This window comes from Anabrus simplex, chromosome 1, assembly GCF_040414725.1.
Source record: "Anabrus simplex isolate iqAnaSimp1 chromosome 1, ASM4041472v1, whole genome shotgun sequence".
Lineage (NCBI taxonomy): Eukaryota > Metazoa > Arthropoda > Insecta > Orthoptera > Tettigoniidae > Anabrus > Anabrus simplex.
Window position 1 is genome coordinate 217,920,493 of NC_090265.1, and position 25,954 is coordinate 217,946,446.

The 25,954-nt window shown below is 38.2% G+C and overlaps 1 protein-coding gene across 5 annotated transcripts in view; it reads left to right on the forward strand.

Annotated features, from left to right (window-relative positions):
- The first annotated feature begins 176 nt into the window (after nt 1-176).
- LOC136864116 (uncharacterized) overlaps nt 177-25,954 on the forward strand; it is a 97,492-nt gene continuing 71,714 nt past the window's right edge. For all 5 annotated transcript variants that reach the window (XM_068225856.1, XM_067140714.2, XM_067140723.2 and 2 more), the window contains exons 1-2: nt 177-412; nt 24,233-24,573. In XM_068225856.1, the coding sequence (XP_068081957.1) occupies nt 212-412; nt 24,233-24,573 (542 nt within the window). In that variant the 5' untranslated portion in view covers nt 177-211. The remainder of the gene's footprint in view (nt 413-24,232; nt 24,574-25,954) is intronic.

The window sequence follows — 25,954 nt, forward strand, 5'->3', positions numbered from 1 at the left end:
TTAATATTAAGAACTATAGTATTATTTAGATATTCTGTGTTGATTTGGAAAACCTACTTTGGGTCAGATTAGAAAAATAGGATCTGTAATGGTCAATCTTGGCTGCAATGATCATCAGGCAGTTGTTTATACGATTGATAATCGTCGCATGGATACTCCAATGTATACAAATGGAGTTCAATTTAGTTAAGTTGTCTGAATAAAAGTCATCATGGGTATATTTGGTGTTCTTATTGATGAAATGATTGAGTCAGTGACTCTGAGTTTATCCCGTGTTCCACTCAAGTGGTCGTCGCACGGCTTAGCTGGAAACTGTAGTCTCTATTTTGATAATTCAAGTGTAGTTACACGAATTTCGCTGTATTTTACCAGCATAGTATTTGTATATTTACTTTACGCCAAGTGTCTTCATGTAAGTAATTAAATGAATCAGTTTATTCCATAAATAGTAAACTCGTGAATATTGTCTTTAACTCTACGAACGTCATTTTGAACATTTTTTTAAATTGTCATTTGGAGAATTATTGACGTTTTGTCTAATAGGAGAACCTACAAATCAATTTACGTCCTTACGGGAACGGTAACATTCATGTTGAGGTATGACTTACTTAAAAAGGATAACATTATTTTAGGTGCAGTTTATAATCACCTAGAGGATTTTTAGGAGATCTCTGATATCTGTTGCAGGATGTTATTAGTACCTTTCTGACCCTTGGAAATTCTGACTATCAGCCTACATTTCTTCTTTTTCTTTATTTTTTGTCTTGCCGTGCTTCTTATTCCTCATCCATGATTTATTTCAATATATACCGGTAACATTTATTTGTAAGATGAATGCACACTTCCTGCCAGGAGGAGGATGTTAGAGATGACTAAGTATTCTGAGTCCACTGAAGTCATTTTTGCAAGATCTTAAACATTTATTTTTTGTGATGTCTGATCATTCATAAAATATAACATGGGTATTCAATGCTAATCATAGCAAACCTAAGAGGATATAAAAGGCAACATCAACAGCCACCAGACAGATGCCAGAGACGGTAAGATACCCACAGTAACATATTGATAAGGACCACCAACATGAGTTTTAACTCCGTTCATTTATAACTGCTAGGCTCTTCAGTCTACCGAAAATGATTTTGAATAAATAAACTTATAAACTATGGTACCTGGAAAAAGAAAACATACGGTATGGTAACAGAATTATATCTGGGAAAGAAACAACTTAATTAAATTTAATTATACTTGAAAAAGCTACCATATGTTTTTGCAGGCGTTTACAAATTTATTTATTCAAAATTAGTTTTGGGAGAATGAAGAACCTAACAGTTATTAAAAAAGATCTTAAACAGTTTCAAACTGTTACAGAATCACATCATATATTTTTTGGGTGTAGCTGGTAGTACTATGAATATTAACGATTTCAGAGTAAGGACAGTGATCCTTTCAAGGCTGTCAAGACTACAGTCTGGATCAGGGACAAATCTACATTGAAACGTTGCCAGAAAGTACTTAGGTATTGTTCCCCGTGCCCCGATTAACAAGCCGATAAATTCAGTGTTTGCAGTACTACACTTCTGGCGATATACAGTATTGGTAGGTTTGTATATCATCTTATTTTCTTAATTGACTTCACTTGGCTGCTTGTCATTGGACTTGAACTAAATAGTAGGAACAGTAATGAAAGCTGTTATGTTCACGAATGCATCTTACAAACCCTTTGGGTGTTCACATTAACTGATAGACCAAGTACCTCCTCATGAACAGTGTGGCTAAGGGTCTGAGCAAAGGCGCTTTGAATGTTGTGGTACCTACTTTGTCATGGAAGTATATTATGAACATTTTTGTTCCTAAATTTCTCTGTTCTACAGAGGTGTGAACATTTTTATTAAGGTGAAACAACACACATATGTAAAAAATGATTTATTATTAATAGAAAATGCGCACAGTGTGCAAAAATTTACATGGAAGAACAGAATTTTGTCAAAGATTCTGTTCCAAGTACACAGTACATAGCATGATACCTGTCACGTTGGAGGTTACATCTTTCACACACACGTTTGTCCGGGTTCGTGAAATCGTTTGTTCGCACATATCTTGTAACGGAACCCATGAGTAGCAAACCTTGTTATAATATGTCTGAGGTTAAAGTTAGCTTGCTTCCATCATTGGTTGTCATAGCATCAGTGCAATAAAACTCACTCCATATTTCAGATCTTTTTCGTTGTCTGTCTTTAATTAATTTTTCATAGTTCACGGTTTTTCATTTTCAAGTCCACCGTGGACTTTGTTCTTTTTGGGTAGTGGGATTATTATTATTATTATTATTATTATTATTATTATTATTATTATTATTATTATTATTATATGTATGTTGGGTATTCAGCCCAAAGGCTCGTTTGATCCTCTACAGCTCCACCAACAGCTGCCATAGATAGCCTAGGTGTCACAGAAGAGGCATACTAGGGAAATGAGGAGTGAGATAGTTTCCCATTGCTTTCCTCACTGAGTCAGAAGTTGCTATTACATATCACTCTGCCAAGTCCACTGAAATGCATGCACCAACCGACCCTATGAGCGATATTTTCACACCATTCATAGCAGGGACTGGCTGCATAAGGAACGGTGTTACTAGAATCACTCATACCTTGGTCACTTTCATATGGTCAAAGCTAATATAGGAAGGGGAGTTAGAGATTGGAATAACTTACCAAGGGAAATGTTCAATAATTTTCCGATTTCTTTTATTACCGGTATATATTAATAATAATAATAATAATAATAATAATAATAAATAATTAGCCATAGTTTGAGGTTCTTCTCAACTGTGTGCAATTTATAAGATGAGACATTTGATCTTTAATCAAACATTAATTTAATAGCAAACTTAATTTGATGAAATGTCAAGTTTGTTAAGTAGGTTACTGTACTGTAATAATTTTCTTTTTCTTTGATCTATTGAACAAAATTTCCTACAGTTAGAATAGTAATACTGCAAATGAACAAAGTAGACCACTATGAAGAAACCTCAGCACATAATTCAAAGATGTAGTTTTAGCAGTGTAGCCTACTATGAATTTCTTTTTAAATGTAAATTGATTTCCTATGAAACTGTACATGTAAATACAAATTTACACAGTGAGGAAATATCAGAATTACATTAATAGTCAATTATATGCCTGATCACTAGATCACTAGGGGTTGTAGGATTTTAAAAAAAATAATAGAGCACGACTAAGTAGTATTGTAGTGTAGTCGTATATTAATTACCTTATTGTTGTGTACTATCCCAGACAATATATCCCTCCGTTCATTTATTTTTTTGCAAATAAGTTACTTTATTTTTTAATTTAAAATTTTAAAATCCGTAAAGAATGGCTAAGGAGCGCGAGTGTACTTATTGTGGGTGTGGTGAGGCATTGAGGGGTATGAGGGAGGAGTTGGAAAGTTTGAGGGAGATAATTAGGATTCTCACAGAAGACGGGAAGGAAGATAGGACTCCCTCAAACAATGTACAGGTTACAGTAGGTGTACAAGAGGGAGGGGAAGGAAAGGGAGGAGTTGTAGAAGACAGGTGGTCTAATGTTCTAAGGGGAAGGAGATTGCAGGCCAAGGGCTCTATTCAGGATCAGAATTCAGGACAGGTGTCTGTGCGAAATTGGTACGAGTCACTCCAGGTAGAACAACAGAGGGAAGATGAGGGACAGGGAACTGTTGCTGAGATGCGTGGAAGTAGGAGGAAGGGAAAAGGTAGGAAAGGGAAATGTAGAGTAGAGGATAGGAAAAGACAGGTGGAACAGGGTCATGGGAAGGAGAAAAGGGAGGAGGAAGTAGCTTCTGCAGCTATCAGGAAAGATAGGGCTGACCAGGAGGGGAGGGGATCAAATGAGGTGGGTAGGGTTGAGGCTGTGGTCATGGGGGATTCCATCGTTAGACACGTGGGGAAAGTGTGTGGAGGAAAGGGAACCAGGGTAGAATGTTATCCAGGAATTAGGTTGAGGCAGATGTTGAGGAAAGTAGAAGAGAGGGAGGAGGGGAAGGAGAAGGTGGTAGTGTTTCACATTGGTACCAACAACGTAAGGCAAGCTGATATAAGTACCAGCATAGTTGGAGATGTGTGGGATCTGGTAAATGCAGCACGGGTGAAGTTTAAGAAAGCGGAGATTGTTATTAGTGGAATACTGTGTAGGAGGGATACTGACTGGAGAGTGATTGGGGATTTAAATGAGACTATGGAGTGGGTATGTGGGAAACTGGGAGTAAAATTTCTAGATCCTAATGGGTGGGTAGGAGAAAGGGATCTGCGCTCGGATGGCCTTCATTTAAACCGCAGTGGTACGTATAAGTTAGGAAATTTGTTTGGAAGGGTAATAGGGAGGTACATTCAGGGAAACGGGATGGCCTAGGGAGCGGTGATAAGGGAACAGGGAACTGGAAATCAAGTAGGGATGACATAAAATTGTTAGTGTTGAACTGTAGAAGTATTGTAAAGAAAGCAATAGAATTAAGTAATTTAATAGATATATATTTACCAGATATTGTAATAGGAGTTGAATCATGGCTGAGAAATGATATAATGGATGCAGAAATTTTCTCACGGCACTGGAGTGTGTATCGTAGAGATAGGATAGGAAAGGTGGGAGGGGGAGTTTTCATTCTGGTGAAAGAAGAATTTGTAAGCTACGAAAAAGTTAAAGATGAGACACATGAAATTCTAGGTGTAAGGCTCATTTCTAAAGATAATAGGCAACTTGATATATTTGGAGTGTACAGATCGGGAAAGGGTAGCACTGATGCGGATTCGGAATTATTTGATAGGATAGTCAGCTATGTGGGAAACGCCATGGAAAGAAATGTGATTGTAGCGGGAGATCTGAATTTGCCAGATGTCAATTGGGAAGGAAATGCGAACGACAGGAAGCATGACCAACAAATGGCAAATAAGTTAATATGGGAAGGACAGCTGATTCAGAAAGTGATGGAACCAACCAGAGGGAAAAATATTTTGGATGTGGTGCTGATAAAACCAGATGAGCTCTATAGGGAAACTGAAGTAATAGATGGTATTAGTGATCATGAAGTTGTTTTTGTGGTAGTTAAAAATAAATGTGATAGAAAGGAAGGTCTTAAAAGTAGGACTGTTAGGCAGTACCATATGGCTGATAAAGCAGGTATGAGGCAGTTTCTAAAAGGTAACTATGATCGGTGGAAAACGGTAAATAAAAATGTAAACAGACTCTGGGATGGGTTTAAAGAAATTGTTGAGGAATGCGAAAACAGGTTTGTACCTTTAAGGGTGGTAAGGAATGGTAAAGACCCACCTTATTATAATAGAGAAATAAAGAGACTAAGAAGGAGGTGCAGACTGGAAAGAAATAGAGTTAGAAATGGCTGTGGAAGTAAGGAGAAATTGAAGGAACTTACTAGAAAATTGAATCTAGCAAAGAAGGCAGCTAAGGATAACATGATGGCAAGCATAATTGGCAGTCATACAAATTTTAGTGAAAAATGGAAGGGTATGTATAGGTATTTTAAGGCAGAAACAGGTTCCAAGAAGGACATTCCAGGAATAATTAATGAACAAGGGGAGTGTGTATGTGAGGATCTTCAAAAGGCAGAAGTATTCAGTCAGCAGTATGTAAAGATTGTTGGTTACAAGGATAATGTCGAGATAGAGGAAGAGACTAAGGCCAAAGAAGTAATAAAATTTACGTATGATAACAATGACATTTACAATAAGATACAAAAGTTGAAAACTAGAAAAGCGGCTGGAATTGATCAGATTTCTGGGGATATACTAAAGACAATGGGTTGGGATATAGTACCATATCTGAAGTGCTTATTTGATTATTGTTTGGCCGAAGGAGCTATACCAGATGAATGGAGAGTTGCTATAGTAGACCCTGTGTATAAAGGAAAGGGTGATAGACATAAAGCTGAAAATTACAGGCCAGTAAGTTTGACACGCATTGTATGTAAGCTTTGGGAAGGCATTCTTTCTGATTATATTAGACATGTTTGTGAAATTAATAACTGGTTCGATAGAAGGCAATTCGGTTTTAGGAAAGGTTATTCCACTGAAGCTCAACTTGTAGGATTCCAGCAAGATATAGCAGATATCTTGGATTCTGGAGGTCAAATGGACTGTATCGCGATTGACATGTCTAAAGCATTTGATAGGGTGGATCATGGGAGACTACTGGCAAAAATGAGTGCAATTGGACTAGACAAAAGAGTGACTGAATGGGTTGCTATATTTCTAGAAAATAGATCTCAGAGAGTTAGAGTAGGTGAAGCTTTGTCTGACCCTGTAATAGTTGAGAGGGGAGTTCCTCAGGGCAGTGTTATCGGACCTTTATGTTTTCTTATATATATAAATGATATGAGTAAAGGAGTGGAATCGGAGGTAAGGCTTTTTGCGGATGATGTTATTCTCTATAGAGTGATAAATAAGTTACAAGATTGTGAGCAACTGCAACGTGACCTCGAAAATATTGTGAGATGGACAGCAGGCAATGGTATGTTGATAAACGGGGCTAAAAGTCAGGTTGTGAGTTTCACAAATAGGAAAAGTCCTCTCAGTTTTAATTACTGCGTTGATGGGGTGAAAGTTCCTTTTAGGGATCATTGTAAGTATCTAGGTGTTAATATAAGGAAAGATCTTCACTGGGGTAATCACATAAATGGGATTGTAAATAAAGGGTACCGATCTCTGCACATGGTTATGAGGGTGTTTAGGGGTTGTAGTAAGGATGTAAAGGAGAGAGCATATAAGTCTCTGGTAAGACCCCAACTAGAGTATGGTTCCAGTGTATGGGACCCTCACCAGGATTACCTGATTCAAGAACTGGAAAAAATCCAAAGAAAAGCAGCTCGATTTGTTCTGGGTGACTTCCGACAAAAAAGTAGCGTTACAAAAATGTTGCAATGTTTGGGTTGGGAAGAATTGAGAGAAAGAAGAAGAGCTGCTCGACTAAGTGGTATGTTCCGAGCTGTCAGCGGAGAGATGGCGTGGAATGACATTAGTAGACGAATAGGTTTGAATGGCGTCTATAAAAGTAGAAAAGATCACAATATGAAGATAAAGTTGGAATTCAAGAGGACAAACTGGGGTAAATATTCATTTATAGGAAGGGGAGTTAGGGATTGGAATAACTTACCAAGGGAGATGTTCAATAAATTTCCAATTTCTTTGAAATCATTTCGGAAAAGGCTAGGAAAGCAACAGATAGGGAATCTGCCACCTGGGCGACTGCCCTAAATGCAGATCAATATTGATTGATTGATTGAATATAAGTTGCTTTACGGTACACTGACACCAATAGTTCTTATGGGGATGATGGGATAGGAAAGGGCTAGGAGTGGGAAGGAAGCGGCCATAGCGGCTGCTGACAGTGGGGGTTGAACCCTCTATTTCCCAAATGCAAGCTCATAGCTGTGCACCCTTAACCACATGGCCAAATCACTTGGTGATCAATAGATTATACAATGTACTTCAAGGCTTACACATTTTAGAATCTGCATATTCTTTCACTAAATAAAATAAATAACTTAAAAGATGATCCTTTAGTTTCTTTTAAAGAAAAAACCAGGCGAGTTGGCCATGCAGTTAGTCGCGCAGCTGTGAGCCTGCATCCGGGAGATAGCGGGTTCAAATCCCATTGTCGGCAGCCCTGAAGATATCACAATCTATTAGTTTCATGTCTGTATTGATATTTGATACAAATATAAAGATAGGAAGCTTTCACCTAATCAATACTTTATTCAGTAAATTAATAACTAAATAACTAACGAAACCCATAGACAGCAGATGCCATCCACCCTCGTTGGAGTTTCAAGAGTTGCACCAGTAAAATAAATAACTAACTAAATAAAGTATTGATTAGGTGGAAGCTTCCTTTATATTTTTGAGTCCTGAAGATGGTTTTCCATGGTTTCCCATGTTCACACCAGGCAATTGCTGGGGCTGTACCTTAATTAAGGCCACGGCCGCTTCCTAGGCCTTCCCTATCCCATCATCGCCATAAGACCTATCTGTGTCGGTGCGACGTAAAGCAATTAGCAAAAAAAATTCTTTTAAAAAGTTACCAATTATTTTTAGTGCAGTCTGGTAAACGAGCATGTTCCTGAAAATACACACTGTTCTGAAGCATAGTGGTGTTACGTTTGATGCCTGGCTGAATGGTCAGTGTAGTTGCTGTCAGTTTAGAGGGCCCCGCGTTTGATTTCTAGCCAGATCGGAGGTTTTAACCTTAAATGGTTTTTTCCCCTGGCTCAGAGATGGGGTGTTTGTACTGTCCCCAACTTTTCTGTAACTCACACACCACATGCACAACACTATCCTCCACTACAAAAAACACACAGATCCCATAGAAGGCAGATGCCATCAACCCTCGTTGGAGTTTCAAGAGTTGCACCCCGCGACCCGAACATGTCCTCAGACACTCCTAGCACTAAAATTACATTTGATTTTGGTAAATACTGTATTTTTCTCTTGTGGAGTTTGAATGAATATCACTGTTTTGTTTAAATTTTTTGAAGTTGATTTTCACAAATACCGTCGAAAGTTTCATATATAATACCAACATAATGGTCCGTTATTGGAGTTGGTTCTTAGCACACCTACCAAGACGCAAGGCTAGTGCATACCGTGGAGGCCACTGCATAGGCTACTTGAAGCCACCAGCAGTGCCAGTGCACTATGAGAAACTATGTCTCACTTCCAAAAATTGATGCCTGCCTGGCCATCAGATGATATAGATGTTGATTCCCAATGGAAACATGAAATATTTGTCCTGAATGAGTAAATTTATAATACCAATATAATGGTCCGTTATTGGACATTATAAATTTTCCAGCTAACTGATTCTTGGTTGGCTGCGTTTCGCCCTCATGTGCTAAGTTGGGCTCATCAGTTGGTCCTTAGCTCACCTATGAAGACGCATATATCATCTAAGGGCCAGGCAGGCATCAATTTTTGGAAGTGAGACATAGTCTCTCATAGTGCATTGGCACTGCTGGTGGCTTCAAGTAGCCTATGCAGTGGCCTCCACAGTATGCACTAGCCTTGTGTCTTGGTAGGTGTGCTAAGGACCAACTGATGAGCACAACTTAGCACATGAGGGTGAAACGCAGGCAACCAAAAATTAGTTAGCTGGAAAATGTATAATGTCCAATAACAGACCATTATATTGGTATTATAAATTTACTAATTCAGGACAAATATTTCATGTTCCCTTTGGGAATCAACATCTATATCATCTGATGGCCAGGCAGGCATCAATTTTTGGAAGTGAGACATAGTCTCTCATAGTGCATTGGCACTGCTGGTGGCTTCAAGTAGCCTATGCAGTGGCCTCCACGTATGCGCTAGCCTTGCATCTTGGTAGGTGTGCTAAGGACCAACTGATGAGCCGAACTTAGCATATGAGGGCGAAACGCAGTCAACCAAGAATGAGTTAGCTGGAAAATTTATAATGTCCAATAACGGACCGTTATATTGGTATTATAAATTTACTCATTCAGGACAAATATTTCATGTTCCCATTGGGAATCAACATCTATATCAAAGTTTCATATAGCCTACAATGTGGTACGAGAAAAGTGGAACACTAGAGGACAGTTATTGTGTAACTAAATGCTATGACTTAAAGTCTTCTGTATTAAACTTTAAAGTACTGTAGTTTTATAATTTTATGATGTTGCAGAAACATTCTGAAACAGTAAGTTGGTCTAAAAACTACCCCAATAAACATTTACAGAATCTCAGCACATTTGATGAACTTAGGAGGGATTATTATTGTTATCTCTTGCACATCTGTATTCATCTGTACTGTTCACTGTACCATCTGTTAGGGGAATGGGTTGTTTTTGAAGTCTGCCAAAAACGAGACGTGTTTTGTTCATTGTTTGACTCTACAAGAGCTGTTGGACGATCTTATTGTTATGTCACTGAGAGACTTGGGGCATCAATTGTAAGTATTTACAGAGCTCTGAGATGCTTTAGAAAAACAAATTCCTATGTCAGAAGGCTAGCAGAGCCACAACTGACAGAGATTTCCACTTTATAAAGCTGCAGGTATTTCAGGATTGGTATATGACTGCTGCCTAAGTCCAGAATCCACTCACTGAAGCTTGTCGAATGGAGGTTAGTGTGTGGACAGTCAGGAGACATCTGAAGGAATTCAACTTGCAGTCAAGAAGGCATGTCACAGGACCTCTGCTGACACAGCAGCACTATGCTGCAAGACTTTAATTCGCTCATCGACATGCCTACTGGACGTTATCCAGATGGACAGAAGAGCGCGTGAAGAAGGCCTGGAGAGAGCTATTCTTTGTGTACCTTCTCTCCTAGAGCATCCATGGAGTGTTCATCATAGTGTGGGGTGGAATTAATATGCAAGAGAAAAACGGACCTGGTATTCATTGGGCGGAGCTCTCTCAATACCAGTTGCAATGTGAGGAAATTCTTAGTGACCACGTACCTTTTGAGTCTTTCATTGGGGACAACTTTATAACAATATATACAGAATAATGCCCTTCCCTATGGTGCACAACATGTCATCAACTTACTCCAAGAGGTGGGGATTCACAGAAAGGACTAGCCAGCATGTAGTTCAGACCTGAAACCCATAGAGCATGTATGGGACTTACTGGGAAGTTGTGTACAATTCAGTTTCTGCACCAGAAGATTTACTCCAACTCTGAGAAGCCATACTGGAGGAGTGAGAACATGCCTGTAAGGATGGGAGCTGTCATTGCAGCCATGGCGGTGACTGGTATGGTGAATTGAAAAATGTGTTATAAATGGTAAAAAGACATTTGAAAGGATTCTTCATTCAATGGTGCTGGTTTCTTTTTGGGCAGTGTAATGCAGTGTTAAACAGGAAAAATGTAACAGTGTTTTTTCTCTTTATGGGTGGAAATTAATGTTAATGACCTTAAAAATGTTCACAAAATATTAAATTTATGAAAACAAGCTCATGAAGTGGCAAAGTCGAATGTGTTTGTTAAATAAATAACGATTAGTATAAACTCCCTGATCAAAACTGGGAAAGTTAAACTCACACTTTACGTCCTGAATGTCAAGAACATCAGTGTTGTAGCCCTACAAGAGACTAGATTCCATGCTGAACATGCCATGGAATCTCAAGGATACAGCATACTTTGGCTAGTGTGCTCGCACCACGCTCCTGGCTTTCTTTTTTTTTTTTTTTTACACTTTCAACTGTAGATGAGTATATTTCCCCTTTCCTGCACACTTGACATTGCAGTCGGGCTCCCTAACCTTAAGAAAAGACAGATTTAATGTGCAACGGGGAGACAAAAACTAATGTAACTGTACAATATATAACACGCTGATTGGTGAAACATCCTACGCACAAATATATACACCTAAATAATGAGCAACCTCATGAGCACAACAAAATACAGGGCTCTCCAAGAAAAGCATGCTGCATTTACGCAATTCTCACTCACTCAAAGTGTCAATGGAAATATAAGGAAATAAATTTACACTTTAAGCAACACTTCCTATTCAACGTAGGTTCCTGAAATAAGTTATATGACACAAAATCAATCAACTAGTGGACTTTACACTGGCGCGCACTAATCAACGTGGATTCCTGAAATAAATTACTCTACACAAATTCATAAAAATAACAGAGTAGGCTTCAACTTGCAACACATAATTCAATGTTGGTTCCTGAAATAGATTTCATGACACAAATATTCCTCAGCATGGTTATATCATAAAAGAAAATCCAAACAAACGTCGTGATATACAAATCTCGTCTACTGCAACAACCGTAGTGACATGGACAAAATCAATAAAATCATCACGAAGTACAAGCCACTAAAATAAAACTCTCCTCGGTAGACACACATATCTCCCTCGCCAACACACGGTGGAATGACTCAAAAGCGGAGATTCAGTCTCCCAAAATAATGCAGCAAATAAAAAAAACACAGGGTCCTCCCCTTCACACACTGCTCAAGAGTCTACCCGAGGCAAGTCACACAATCATGAAAATGCAGGCCTCTCAAATGAGGAACGCATCCACTTACTCATAATCACCAAAACAAATATCACATGTCCTAAAGTTGCCAAAAACTGATACAAATATAAATGACATCGAACCAGGCGAGTTGGCCGTGCAGTTAGAGGCGCTCGGCTGTGAGCTTGGATTCGTGAGATAGTGGGTTCGAATCCCACTGTTGGCAGCCCTGAAGATGGTTTTCCATGGTTTCCCATTTTCACACCACGCAAATGTTGGGGCTGTACCTTAATTAAGGACACGGCTGCTTCTTTCCAATTCCTAGGCCTTTCCTATCCCATTGTCGCCATAAGACCATGAAAAGAAACAAGACTGCGCTGGTCACAAATGAAAGCACTCACGCTCGAAAAGTAAATCATGAATAATAAAGTGGTCCACTCTGTAATAATACCATAACTTGAAACTAAGAAATTACCACATAGACAATCAAGCATATCTGAACATCTGAAAGTTACTGAAATATCTTAGTCTTCAACTTGAGAAGATCGCATCAATAATAATAATAAAGTTTAAAGAAAACTGATTCTAATATTCGGAACTTGGATACGAAACTGCGTTCGAGGAACTCTTGAATCAATCACTAATTTACACTCATCTTAATATTCAAATAATCATGAAGATGATGCTACCAAATTTTGTGGATCCAGACTCCACCATCTCATATATTCTCATTCACATCATGCAATAAATTCCAGAAAACATGACTGCATGTTTCCGTACACTTTGAGCTCCCATAAATAATACTTTTATCTAGTCCTTCCTGACTTTAATTTAAATCCTTATTTACATTTACATTTTAAGCCCCGAGATGTGCACTGTGTCTCAAACGTCAAAGCAAAACACATCAAAAATACAGTATATGAGGCTAAAACAGGACATTGACTCGTAAAAAATGACGTTGACCACTCAGCTAAAAATCTGAATAAAATGAAATGAAAGCAAGCTGTAACCTCATGCAATCGGTCCAGATTTACGTTATAATAATATATACATTTACAAGCTTCCTAACATTTACTTTAATAGGACGTAGTCCTTCCAAACAAAAGCTAAATCTCATCATCATCATCATCGTCATTTCTTCACTCCAGCAAGCTGGGTGCGGTTGTGTACGAGCCTCCTCCAGTTTGTTCTATTCATCCACAGATGCTGCTCATATATGCGACACCAGTTCACATCTCTAATTTCAAGGTCCTTCATTATCTGTTTTTCCCAAACATCATGAGATCTTCCTCTTGGTCTCTTCCCAGGAACATTGTGGTCAAAGTATGTTCGAGGAGTCCTGTGAGGGTTCATTCTTTTCGTGTGACCATACCATTGCAATCTCTTCACTTCTGGAGTCTCCAGCAAGCTTCTTTCCAATCCAAGCTGTTGTCGGATATCCACATTCCTTATTTTATCCATTTTTGTTTTTTGTAGACAAGAACGGAGGAACTTCATTTCTGTTGTCTGAAGACGACTCTTTGTTGGTCCAGTAAGTGTTGCTGCTTCCAGGCCATACGTCAATATAGGTTTTTGTACAAGCTGATCTTGGAAACTAACGGAAATGTATTTGATGTACAGCGTGATAGAATTTGGAAGCTTTCTGTATTCTGTTACTAATCTCTTGATGTATGGTATTGTCTGATGACAGAACACTATGTAAATACTGGAAGTTGTCTACAATATCCATCTCCATATCTCCAATTCTTAGATGAACAGTTGGAGAGTTTTTACTCATCACCAAGCCAACTGTCTTCGTTTTGCTGATTTTGAGACGTAAGGTTGTAAAAGCTTCATGCCAGAGATCTAGTCTAGTTTGTACTTCCGCTTCTGTCTCACCCCATACCATTACATCATCAGCAAAAATCAGGGCATTAGTTGTTGGATCCTTTCTCTTAACCACTTTTAAAACTTCATCCATTATGATTATGAAGAGAAGTGGTGAAAGACAACTTCCTGTCTGGACTCCACTCTTCGTTTCAAACCAACCTGACCTTCCATCCTGGACCTGGACACAACACTTGGTTTCATCATATAATTGTTGTACTCGTGCATGATGTCATCAGGCACTTTCTTATGTCGCAAACATTCCCATATATGCCTGCGTGGTACATGGTCATATGCTTTCTCGATGTCCAGAAAAACAGTTATAAGTGTTTTACCTTTCTCCCAGTATTTCTCATTGAGCATTCTGGTGGCAAAAATGAGGTCTATAGTTGATCTATGAGGTCTAAATCCATGTTGTTCCTCCTCAAGTGTAGGTTCAACATATTTTCTAATCCTGTTCTCAAGGATGGATTCGTAGATTTTGAGGCCATGTGACAGCAGAATTATACCTCTGTAGTTGGTACATTTCTTTCTATCACCTTATTTCAATAATGGGATGATGATTCCTTGCTTCCAGTCATTGGGTATTACATTCTCTTTCCAGATTCTATTTAGTACCCTGTACATCCACTGTTGTCCTGCCTCTCCTAGTGCTTTGATCATCTCAACACTTAATTCATCTGATCCAGTTGATGTGTTGTTTTTCAGCTTAGATATTGCTGTCTCTACTTCCAACCACGTCAGACTACTGGTATTTGTGGTGCCAAAATCATACGGTTGTCGTCTAATGGAGTGACATTTTTATAACAGTTCAGCAAAGTTTCAAAGTGCCTTTGGAACTCCTGTAATATTTTGGTCTTATCCCTAGTCACCTCACCATTAGGAAGTTCTACAGATTGGATAGATACATTTTGAGTTCTTCTATTCTTAACAATACTGTATAGCAATTTTTTATTTCCATCCTGCGTTATTTTGGTAGCCAGATCTTCCTTGCATTTCTGCTTTTCAGCTACAACCAACTGTTGGACCTGTAATTTTTTCTTTCTGTAAAGTGACAGCTTCTCCTCTATTTCATGTTGATCTCCCCGCGTTCTTGCTTGATATAAGGTTCTTCTTGCACAGTTTCTGTCATTGATAACCTTTTTAATATCATCATTCCACCAGGCAGTTTCTTTAGGTTTTCTTGTTTGACTCTGTCGTCCACATACTTTTTCTGCTGTACCAACCACAAGCTTCTTTAGAGTATCCCATTCTTCATCTACCAATTTCAGTTCTTCTCTCGGCAACAACCTGCAGACACCTTCCCTGAATTCTTCCTTTACACTTGGCTCGGTTAGTCGCCAAGTTTTTATTTTTGGGACTCTTTTGTTACAGACTTTGGGAGGTCTTTCCTCTACAATAACTGCAACCAACAGTCTATGGTCTCCACCAAGATCTTCACTTGGAATGACCTTAACGTCATAGACATTTTTCCATACATTTTGATCTATCAGAATATAATCTATTACTGTACCTATTGTATCATCCCAACTATATCTTGTGATTTTATGGGAGTCCCTTTTCTTGAACGAAGTGTTACTCACTATCAGGTTGTTTCTCATGCATAGATCTAGCATATATGCTTCCTCTTCATTTCTGTTTCCCATTCCATGAGGGCCCAATATGGATTCATATCCTGTATTCATTTTGTAATTGAGATCGTAATCCACTGGGGTGACCCTCAGAAAATCTTTGATATCTCTGTGGTAGGATCGTTAAGGATATTCTGTGACAGTATGTAAGATAGTCTGCGGAGACACTCCACATTTGCACTCTGGAGGTGATATTTTGCCCCATTTACTTTCCTGTATTCCTGATGTAAAGCTTGTTGGCAGTGCAGGCTTGATATCACAACATAGAATAGGTAGCCAATATGTGGGCATGGATCTGATGGTACCAGATATCAATCTCACTGAGTCGTTCAACTGAGTATCACCTGAACCTACATTTATGGACTGTTCAGCCAGATAAGGGGATCATATTCAACTACTGGGGGAAAAAAATAAGAAAAAAAAGATGGCTTTTACCAGAGCATTTAAGAGTTGTAATAAATGTTCTCCTTGTTGCACCATACAGCTTATTCATGATAATGTTTTGGTTTATAGTTTACCAGCAACATTAGGTAAGTCATTCTTATAGGATGGAGTTCTACCTAGGGTGATTTGCAGATTGGTGTTCTGCTGTGGCTATGTAGGGTCAGTTAAAAAAATACCTTGAGGCTTTTGTCAGAGAGGGGGTTATTCAGGTGAAAGCATATTACTTCTATTTTAGAAAAATTAGATTTCAGTCTCTTTTTGCAGAAGTAATTTCCAAGATGAGAGAGGTTCTGTCAGACAGTTCTCAATCTGCTATATAGACTTGTTTGGCAGTTAATATACGATCATCAGCATACAAAATCTTCTGTGATTTTGTTTCAGGAATGCCTCATGTATATTGATGAAACAGTTGGAGTGGTAAAACTGAGCCCTGAGATAGACTGTTGTCCAATTTTCTTGTTCTACTAATGTCATTGTTCATAAAGACTTGAAATGTCCTACTACTCTGCATGTTGTCCACAGGTTGGGATGTTGCAAAGAAGTTTGTAGGTTAAGCCTTGTCTTCATACAGTGTTATATGCAGCAGTTAAGTCCACAAATGCTGTTGAAGATTTTGAACCTCTTTGGAAACTTGCTTCAATAAAGCAAGGACTTGATCTATGCAGCTTTGCTGAGGACTAAAACCAGCTTGTTCTATAGGAATATTTTGAAGTGTTTTGGTACCAATTCTGTTATCAAGAAGCCTTTTCTAATTGTTCATAGCATTCATGCAGCAGTGTTATTGGGTGGTAACTTCCAACCCCATTAATTGGCTTTCTTGGCTTCAAGATTGCTCATATTCAGGTGGAGAAATGGCTATAATTAGGTTGTCGGAGAAGAAACCAGCCAACCTGTTTTTAGTGTTTGTGCCACAGTTAACCAAGAACTAAGGATGAATACCATCAAATCCTGGGGCTTTCCCTGTCTTGATTTCTTTTACGGCAAGGCCTTATCTTCCTTAGAGAAAAGAATAGCAATAGAAAAGTTAAAGAGACTTTCTGCTTTCAACCATTTCAATTTTTTGCGATCATCCTTGTACTGTATTTCCTTTGTCACCTAACACTTTTGAAACTGGGACTATGTGAACTGCAATTTTAGTAGGAGAACTGCAGGCTGTTCTCTTATTACTGGAGCACTTAATCCGAGTTCATGTATTAGGCTTCAAGCTTTTTGGCTGGAATGTTGAAGATCCATTATTTCCTTTGTCTCATTTCTTTTATTCCTTTTATTCCTTTGGACTAAAGCTCTGAAAAATTTTACCAACTATTTTGGTCTCTCAGATTCAAGAAATTTCTCCTATACTGTAGTGCATTACTTTCAGAACTCCATCCTGGATGTACTCTTTTTGATAGCCTCTTGGAATGTGTTTCTTTGTTTTTGAGATTACTGCTCCATTAAATCTCTTGTAATTGGAGCTTACTGGTGGAATTTATTTAATGACTTGGCTGAGATCAATAGAAAACAATTTCCAGTCGACCTCTGTAAAATTCCAGCAGGGGTGCTGACAGGAACTACCAAAAGGATCTCAATCATCAAGTTTCAATTAAGACTGTTCTGTGCTGGCTAAGTGGAAAATTTAACAGAACTTTTCTAGGCTCGGAGAGCAGAACTCTCTTATCATCTTCGGTCACAAATCAAAGATTAGGATTGTATTCTTTCTATCATCCTGCAGATCTGGAAATTTGTTTTCTCTTTTGGGTCTAAGATCAGATGCCCATTCAACAGTCGATCTCCACAAGCATCATTACAATCATATTTCCAAAGATTGTGGTGGCTGTTGAAGTCTAAGACTGAAATGGGCCAGAGAGTTTGTGGTGGTTTATAGATGTTTACAACTCTAATATTAGCAATATCAGTAGTGATGATTCTGAGTGGTGGTGTTAGTGGAAACATCAACCAGTTAAAAAGAAGTTAAGAAGAACCAGTTATAAAGAAGTTCTGTATTTTGCTTTGCACATTAGTGCCTGAACTATATGAACTGCACCAATACAGGTATATCCAGGAATTTTCCCCCAAGAGTGTAGTTGGTTCACATCTGCAGTGGAAATAACTATGAACAGAAGAGGAACAAATTTAAAGATCTATTTGGAGGGAACCAAATTACAATCAGCTTTCAAGTTCAAGTACTGCAGAAGTATAATCTCAAAATTCAACATGGTCAAGCAGGAAATATTCAACTGGATCGCAAAGAATCTGACTTACAGTCAAATCAGAGGAGTACTGTACTTTAGGATAGTGAAATAGCCTGGAAAGTGAAGTACTCAAGACTTGCTCTTCTTAGAGAGCTTAGGTCAAAGCACACCTTTTGAAGGCTACTCTTATAGTGTCCAAATATACTCGTTCAAGTTTGGTATGCTTATGTTCTTGCCAGTAAGAAAATGTGGGAATGAAGCTCACCCTACCTTCTGCATCCAAATTTGCCTATTTTATACCAGCTCTCACCTGTGGTTTGGAGACATGTACTCTACTAAACAAAGATGACAACAGAAATGAGATTCATCAGAACTGTGAATCAAAAGACCAGAAGTGATAGTACAGAAATGAAGTGGATATGAAGGAAGCCAGCATGAAGATGTTATAAAGAAGTGTAGACTTCGGTGGTATAGACACGTAATGACAATGGACAGTGTGAGAACTGCAGTGAAATACTTCAATCTCATAGTGGAAAGAAAATCAGCAAAGAAAAGACCCAGGAAATGTTGGACAGAGACAATAAAATCGGAAGTGGAGAAAAGAAATGTTCACATAGAAAGATATCCAGGAACAAAACATGTTTAAAGATAGGAAAATGTTGTGAGTTCTTGTATACCACAGTGGGAAAACTGGAGTTGGAGATTGATGATGATGATGATGATGATGGAAGATACACTCTTATTTCAGAAGAGGGAAGAATTCCCGGTATGCACCTGTGGAACCTAGTTCACCATGATTTACTTTCTGAGTATGTGGATCTCTTATGATCTTAGATGGAAACTTAATTAATTTTATTAATTAATGTTATTGGTTTTACGCCCCACTAACTATGGTTATATGTTTTTTGGAGAAATGCTGGAATTTTGTCCCACAGGAGTTCTTTTATGTTCCAGTAAATCTACCAACATGAGGTTGACATATTTGAACACCTTCAAATACCACCAGACTGAGCCACGATTGAACTTGCCAATTTGGGTTCAGTAAGTCAGTGCTCTACTGGCTGAGCTACTCAGCCAGTTGGAAGGTTAATCTTTCGGAAATGATCATTCTCATATTAGCTGATGTTGAGAGTATTTTTGATCGTATGTTGACTTATAAGTGAGAATGGGCTGATAGAAGAATTTTTATTTTTACTCAGGGAACAAAGGGTCCTTTTCAATATACATTGTTCTTTTCCAGTTTTAAATTGTATTATTTTCATTTATTTCTTTGTAATTCTGTAATAAAGTGTGTTTGTTTATATTTTAATATTCTTCTGAAGTGTTATGAGAGATCGATAGTTCTATTGCCTTGCACCACAAAACAACACTCATCATGACTCTCGCTTGAAAATATTGTTTAGAGAAAGAATGCATCCAACTAAATTTGTATTATGATTACCGAGTAAGTGGCTGTGTGGTTTGGGTCATGTAGTTATCAGCTTGCATTCAGGAGATAGTGGGTCCAAACCCCACTATTGGCAGCCCTGAAGATGGTTTTCCATGGTTTCCCATTTTCACACCAGGCAAATGCTGGGGCTGTACCTTAATTAAGGCTTCCTTCCCACTCCTAGCCCTTTCCTATCCCATCGCCGTAAGACCTACCTGTGCCGGTGCGACGTCAAGCAGATTGAAAAAAAAAAATTATTATCCAGCATCTATGGAGATTATGAGATGTTTGGAATGTCTTCATACAGGCTAGTTTAATTTATTCTAATTTTTTTTAAGTAGATGTCTAGGAACAACAGTGTTCCTCAATTCACAGTGTCAAAGCATCATGTTAGTTTGTCACATGCCAGTGGTATTTTATTACAGGCAAAATTGCCTTATTTTAAGAGGGAATACACCTGGCAGTAGGTATAAAATGCCTTTGGGAGTGGCGACTCCATCGTAATAAGAGCCTATATATGGTATGGTACCAGTAAATCAACCTCGGAAAAGGTTAGGGCCTCCCGTGCTTAAAGCGACGTGCAGTTCTTAGGGTACTGGGGAAACTGTGAGAAATGGGTGACCAGTAACCAACATTAAGATAGGAACAGTAAATCTTATGACCCTGACAGGAAAGGCAGAGGAAGTAGTAGTTTTTATGGAGAAGGAGAAGGTGTAAATGATGGGGCTCAGTGAAGTGAAATGGAAAGCTAAGGGAAGGAATAAATTGAGGAAAGGATACGCATTCTACTGGAGTGGTGGCAATAAACGGAGTGGGACTAATTATTCTGAAGTAATTGGAGGAGTATGTTGAAGTGGTAGAATATGTGAGTGACAGAATAATGAAGATTAATCTAAAGATGAAGAATGAAGTGATGGAATTCATACAAGTGTATGCACCACAGACAGGAAACAGGGAAGAAGATATTGAAGGATTCTTGGAGAAAGTAGAAAGAGAAATTTCAGATGTGGAAGTGGGTATTATGGAAGATCTGAATGCACAGGTTGGAAATGAGAGACAAGGAAAGGAAGAAGTCATTGCACCATATGGATATGAGAAAAAAGAATCATGAAGGAGAGGAACTAGTGGACTTCTGTGAAAGGAATGGACTTATGGTGGGGAATACATGGTTTCGAAAGAAAAACAGCAGGTAAATTATGAGATATGGGTGGGGTGAACGAAGAACAAAATCAGTAATCGACTACTTTTTGTTGAAAGGACAAATCGCAGGAAGTTGATGGATGTGACAGCTTTACCAGTTGAAGCATTTGATGGGGACCATAGAGTTGTGGTGACAAAAGTACGCTTGGGAAAAATGAAAAAACTAAAAGAGATAAGAGAAAGCAAAATAAAAGTATGGAAATTGGAAGACAAAAATGTAAAGAAAGATTTTCAGGAGAGATTGAAGCAACAAATCCCAGGTACTGAAGTGGTAAATGTAGAAGAGGAGTGGATCAGTTTTAAAATTGCATTTGTTAGTGCAGCGGAGAGTGCTTGTGGCAGGACATCTACAAGAGTGAAAGAAAAGGAGACACCGTTGTAGAATGAGGATGTGAGGAAAAGTGGTGAAAGAAAAGAAGACAGCCTGGCGAGAATGGAACAGAGTTCAAACAGAAGAAATCAAAAGGAAGTATCTCAACAGCAAACGGAAATGTAAGAAGGTGGTAGGAGAAGAGTTGGGAAGAATTTACACAAAAGATGGAAGTGGATGTAAGTGGCAGTAAAAGGATTCTGTATGGACTTATAAGAAGTAAGAGGACAAAAAAAAATTATCACAAAAGTGAAAAAGGAAGATGGGAAATTATTAACACACCCAGAAGAGATAAGGAGAAGATGGAAGGTGTATTTTGATAAGCTTTTGAATGTGAACAACTGTACAGGGGAGATAGAAGCAATACAGTGGGGGGGCTCAACAACAGAGGATGAATTAACAATGCTGGAGGTGGAGTTAGCAGTACAAAGGATGAAGATGGGTAAACCAACAGGGATGGATGAAATCAGTGTGGAAATTATAAAGGCTGCTGGACCTGTTGGTATACAGTGGTCATACCGACTACTAAAGTGTATGTGGAAACAAATGTGTACCAGAACACTGGAAAAAAGGGTTAATAATACCAGTGTTTAAGAAAGGGGACAAGAAAATTTGTGGTAATTACAGTGAAATCACACTTATATTGCAGGTAGTTAAAATACTGGAAAGGATTTTAGAAAGAAGATTGAGAAGAAAGATTGAAGGAGAGTTACAAGAGGAACATTATGGCTTCAGTAGTGTAAGATCTACAGTGGACCCAATCTTTAGCATGAGACAGCTGATGGAAAAGAAAGAAGTAGGAATATGGAAAGAATCTGGTCATGACTTTCATAGATATAGAAAAGGCATATGATTGTGTCCCCAGAGAGAAAGTTTGGGAAACCATGGTTAGAAAGAGACTCAGAAGAGAAATACCGCAAGCAATGTACAACAACTGTGTTAGCAGAGAGTACTGATCCCAGTTGGAAAGACAGAATTGTTTAGGAATAAAACTGGACTAAGACAGGGGAGTGTGCTTTCACCTCTTTCGTTTATTATGGTCATGAACATAATTGTCCTTTTGTGTTTTAATGTTTTCTCCCATGTGGGCGGGGGTGGTAGAATAACACCCATGGTATCCCTTGCCTGTTGTAAGAGGCAACTAAAAGGGGCCCCAGGGGCTCTAAACTTGGGAGCGTGTGTTGGTGGCTACAAGGCCCTCAGCTGAGTCCCCCTGGGAATGGGGGCGGTAGAATAACACCCCCATATCCCCCACCTGTCATAAGAGGCGACTAAAAGGGGCCTCAAGGGCTCTGAACTTTGGAGCATGGGTTGGTGACCACAGGGCCCTCAGCTGAGTCCTGGCATTGCTTCCACTTACTTGTGCCAGGCTCCTCATTTTCATCTATCATGTCCGACCTCCCTTGGTCAACTCTTGTTCTCTTCCGACCCTGACGCTATTAGGTTTGCGAGGGCTAGGGAGTCTTTCATTTTCACGCCCTTCATGGCCTGTGTCTTCCTTTGGCCGATACCTTCATTTTTCGAAGTGTCGGACCCCTTCCATTTTTTCTCTCTGATTAGTGTTACATAGAGGATGATTGCCTAGTTGTACTTCCTCTGAAAACAATAATCACCACCACCACCTCAGCTGAGTCCTGGCATTGCTTCTACTTACTTGTGCCAGGCTCCTCACTTTCATCTAAATCAAGTGACAAGTATTGGTAAATGTCCATTGACCACTCTTACACACTACAGTGGTCGCGGCTCCATGTTCATCGTAATCATCACACTCTGTCTCTCCTCTACCGAGTCCTTACTACATCTTCCCCATCTTACCTTTCTTCGCGTTTCCATTACTTCTCAAATGTGCATAACAGAGATGCAAGGGCTCAAACATAAAACCTGCTCGTCATTCCTCACCATCGAATTGCCGCATGTAATGACTCATTTTCTGTGTTTGCTGCACATGAATGGAACTGTTTACTGGATGACGTCAGAGGAATACCAACCACAGGGTCATTTAAAAGAGCCTTAAGAGCTACAGCAGGATACAAATGAACTGTGCATTTGTGGTCTTTTATTGATTGTGCTAATACATTATTATCACTAGCTATTATTATTATTATTATTATTATTATTATTATTATTATTATTATTATTATTATTATTATTATTATTATTATTATTTATTTGTCGATTAGGCCTACTGAGGACCACGGGGCTCGTATCTACACTTCGGTAAAGTTGTTGCTTTCTTCTTCTTCCAATACTCCTTCATTTGCTGACTATGAGCCAGCTTTCTCTCCTCTGTCCACTTAGTTCCTGCAATCTTCTTACTTGTAAGGGACGTTGGGAAAACACCGTATCGGATGGCTTGACAGAACAGTATTTGGTCATCATCATTATTATTATTATTATTATTATTATTATTATTATTATTATTATTATTATTATTATTATTATTATTATTATTATTATTATTATTATTATTATAAGTATGTTTATCTCACTGGGGTGGAATTTTGTTTCTATTATAAAATATTTCAATTGCATTTAGCTGTGCTATATTTAATATTATGGTAGTGTTAACTTTGTTCTATGTACAATAATTGGTTTAGTGTAAGAGAAGGCCTAACGGCCTTAACTATACCAGTAAGGATGTCTGTCTATCTATCTATCTATCCTATCCGGCTTCCCTTGGTCAAATATTGTTCTTTTCCGACCCCAACAGTATTAGAGCATTCGAGGCCTAAGGAGTCTTTCATTTTCACGCCATTCTTGGCCGTTGGTTTTTCTTTGGCCAATACCTTCATTTTTTGAAGTATTGGATCCCTTCTACTTTTCTCTCTTATTAGTATTATATAGAGGATGGTTGCCTACTTGTACTTCCTCTTAAAACGATAATTGTGTCGGTGCGACGTAAAGCCCCTAGCAAAAAAAAAAAAAAAAAAATCACCACCACCACCGCTTTTAATGTTTGTTCTTATCTCCTCGTTCTGTTGCTTTTTTTTTTTTTTTTTTTTTTTTTTTTTTTTGCTATACTTACCTGCCATTGAGTTTATTCTGGTACCCTTATCCAATTTCCTATAAACATACTTGTTGGATATTTTCAGAGAAAAGCAGACTTAATGACTTTTTTGTTTCAGGGATTTTTGAAACGAATGGAGCTCTCAGAGTTGAGCCGATCACATTTTATTGATGCAGTGTGGTATGCTGCTTTTGGTGGAATTGGTATAGTGGCCTGTGCATTCATCTTGATGATGGATTACAATGTAAAGGATTTAGAAACGGCTTATAAATTCTTCTTTAAAGAGAAACCATTCCTGAATGAAATTATTATATCTACTAATATGACATTTGTTTTCATGATATTTGCTGCATTACTTATTCACAGTGTATGCTTAACATGGAGCGAAAGGGGAGTTGAAGTGGAATTTTTCACAAGAATGTGCTTTATGCTATTTTTCTGTAGCACATACTCAATGAGGTACAGTATGATTCAGTAATACTAGTTGATTTGAGAATGGTTTTAATAATAGATGAATACAAAAGAGAAATAGAATATGAAGAGTATGAGGATGATCAGATGTATCCCATTAAAGAATCTGTTTGTAATGTGATGTGCTAATTGAGGTACAGGTCACAATATTTTCAACATGAAAATGTATGAATATATTTCAGGAAATACGGATAATATCCAATTGTAAATTACATACACTAATTTTTGACAGTTATTGAGTATATTTAATAATAGTCCCAGCTTTTCACATTTAACTTCTTTTTTCTTCTTTCTTTTTTCGAGGTACTCTTCTTGTTTAAGTATGGTGAAAGTACTGCACATCTGCTATTACAATGCTTTTTGGCTTAGAAATTATTGTCTAGATAAGCAGCCCATGATTCATCTAAAGAGGTGGAAATCTGATTCGAACCTACTATCTCCCGAATACTGGATACTGGCCGCACTTAAGCGACTGCAGCTATCGAGCTTGGTTTGTCATGTTTTTAGACTCCAATATTATCACAAATGTTGTCAAATAATAGCATACTACATGTTATATTGTAATAGTTGTTTAACAATCTCCAATACATTTTAAACGACATAGTTTTTAACAGCATTCATAAATTATTTCCAATCAGGTACCTGATCTATCCTGAGGTGAAAAATATGGCTGATGATGCCTACTATTGATAGGCGAAACATGTACCATCTAATATACTAATTTCATGTCAACAATTTTGATACGGACAATGTCCTAATTTTAAAAATTGTATTGAATGGGTGAATGAATAATAAAACATACAAGTGTTATTTAATACAAATATTTTCAATACGGACCCAAAAATGAATTTTATCACATGTAATAAGTGGTATGTTCTGAGCTGTCAGCGGAGAGATGACGTGGAATGACATTAGTGGACGAATAAGTTTAAGTGGCGTCTTTAAAAGTAGGAAAGATCACAATATGAAGATAAAGTTGGAATTCAAGAGGACTAATTGGGGCAAATATTCATTCATAAGAAGGGAAGTTAGGGATTGGAATTACTTACCAAAGGAGATGTTCAATAAGTTTCCAATTTCTTTGAAATCATTTAAGAAAAGGCTAGGAAAACAACAGATAAGGAATCTGCCACCTGGGTGACTGCCCTAAATGCAGATCAGGACCGACCGACCGAGTCATCAGTTGGTAAATAGCACATCCACCAAGACGCATGGCTAGTGCATACCGTGGAGTCCACTGCATAGGTTACTTGGAGCCACCAGCAGTGCCAGTGCACTATGTGAGACTTTGTCTCATTACCAAAAATTGATGCCTGCCTGGCCATCAGATGATATAGATGTTGATTCCCATAGGGAACCTGAAATATTT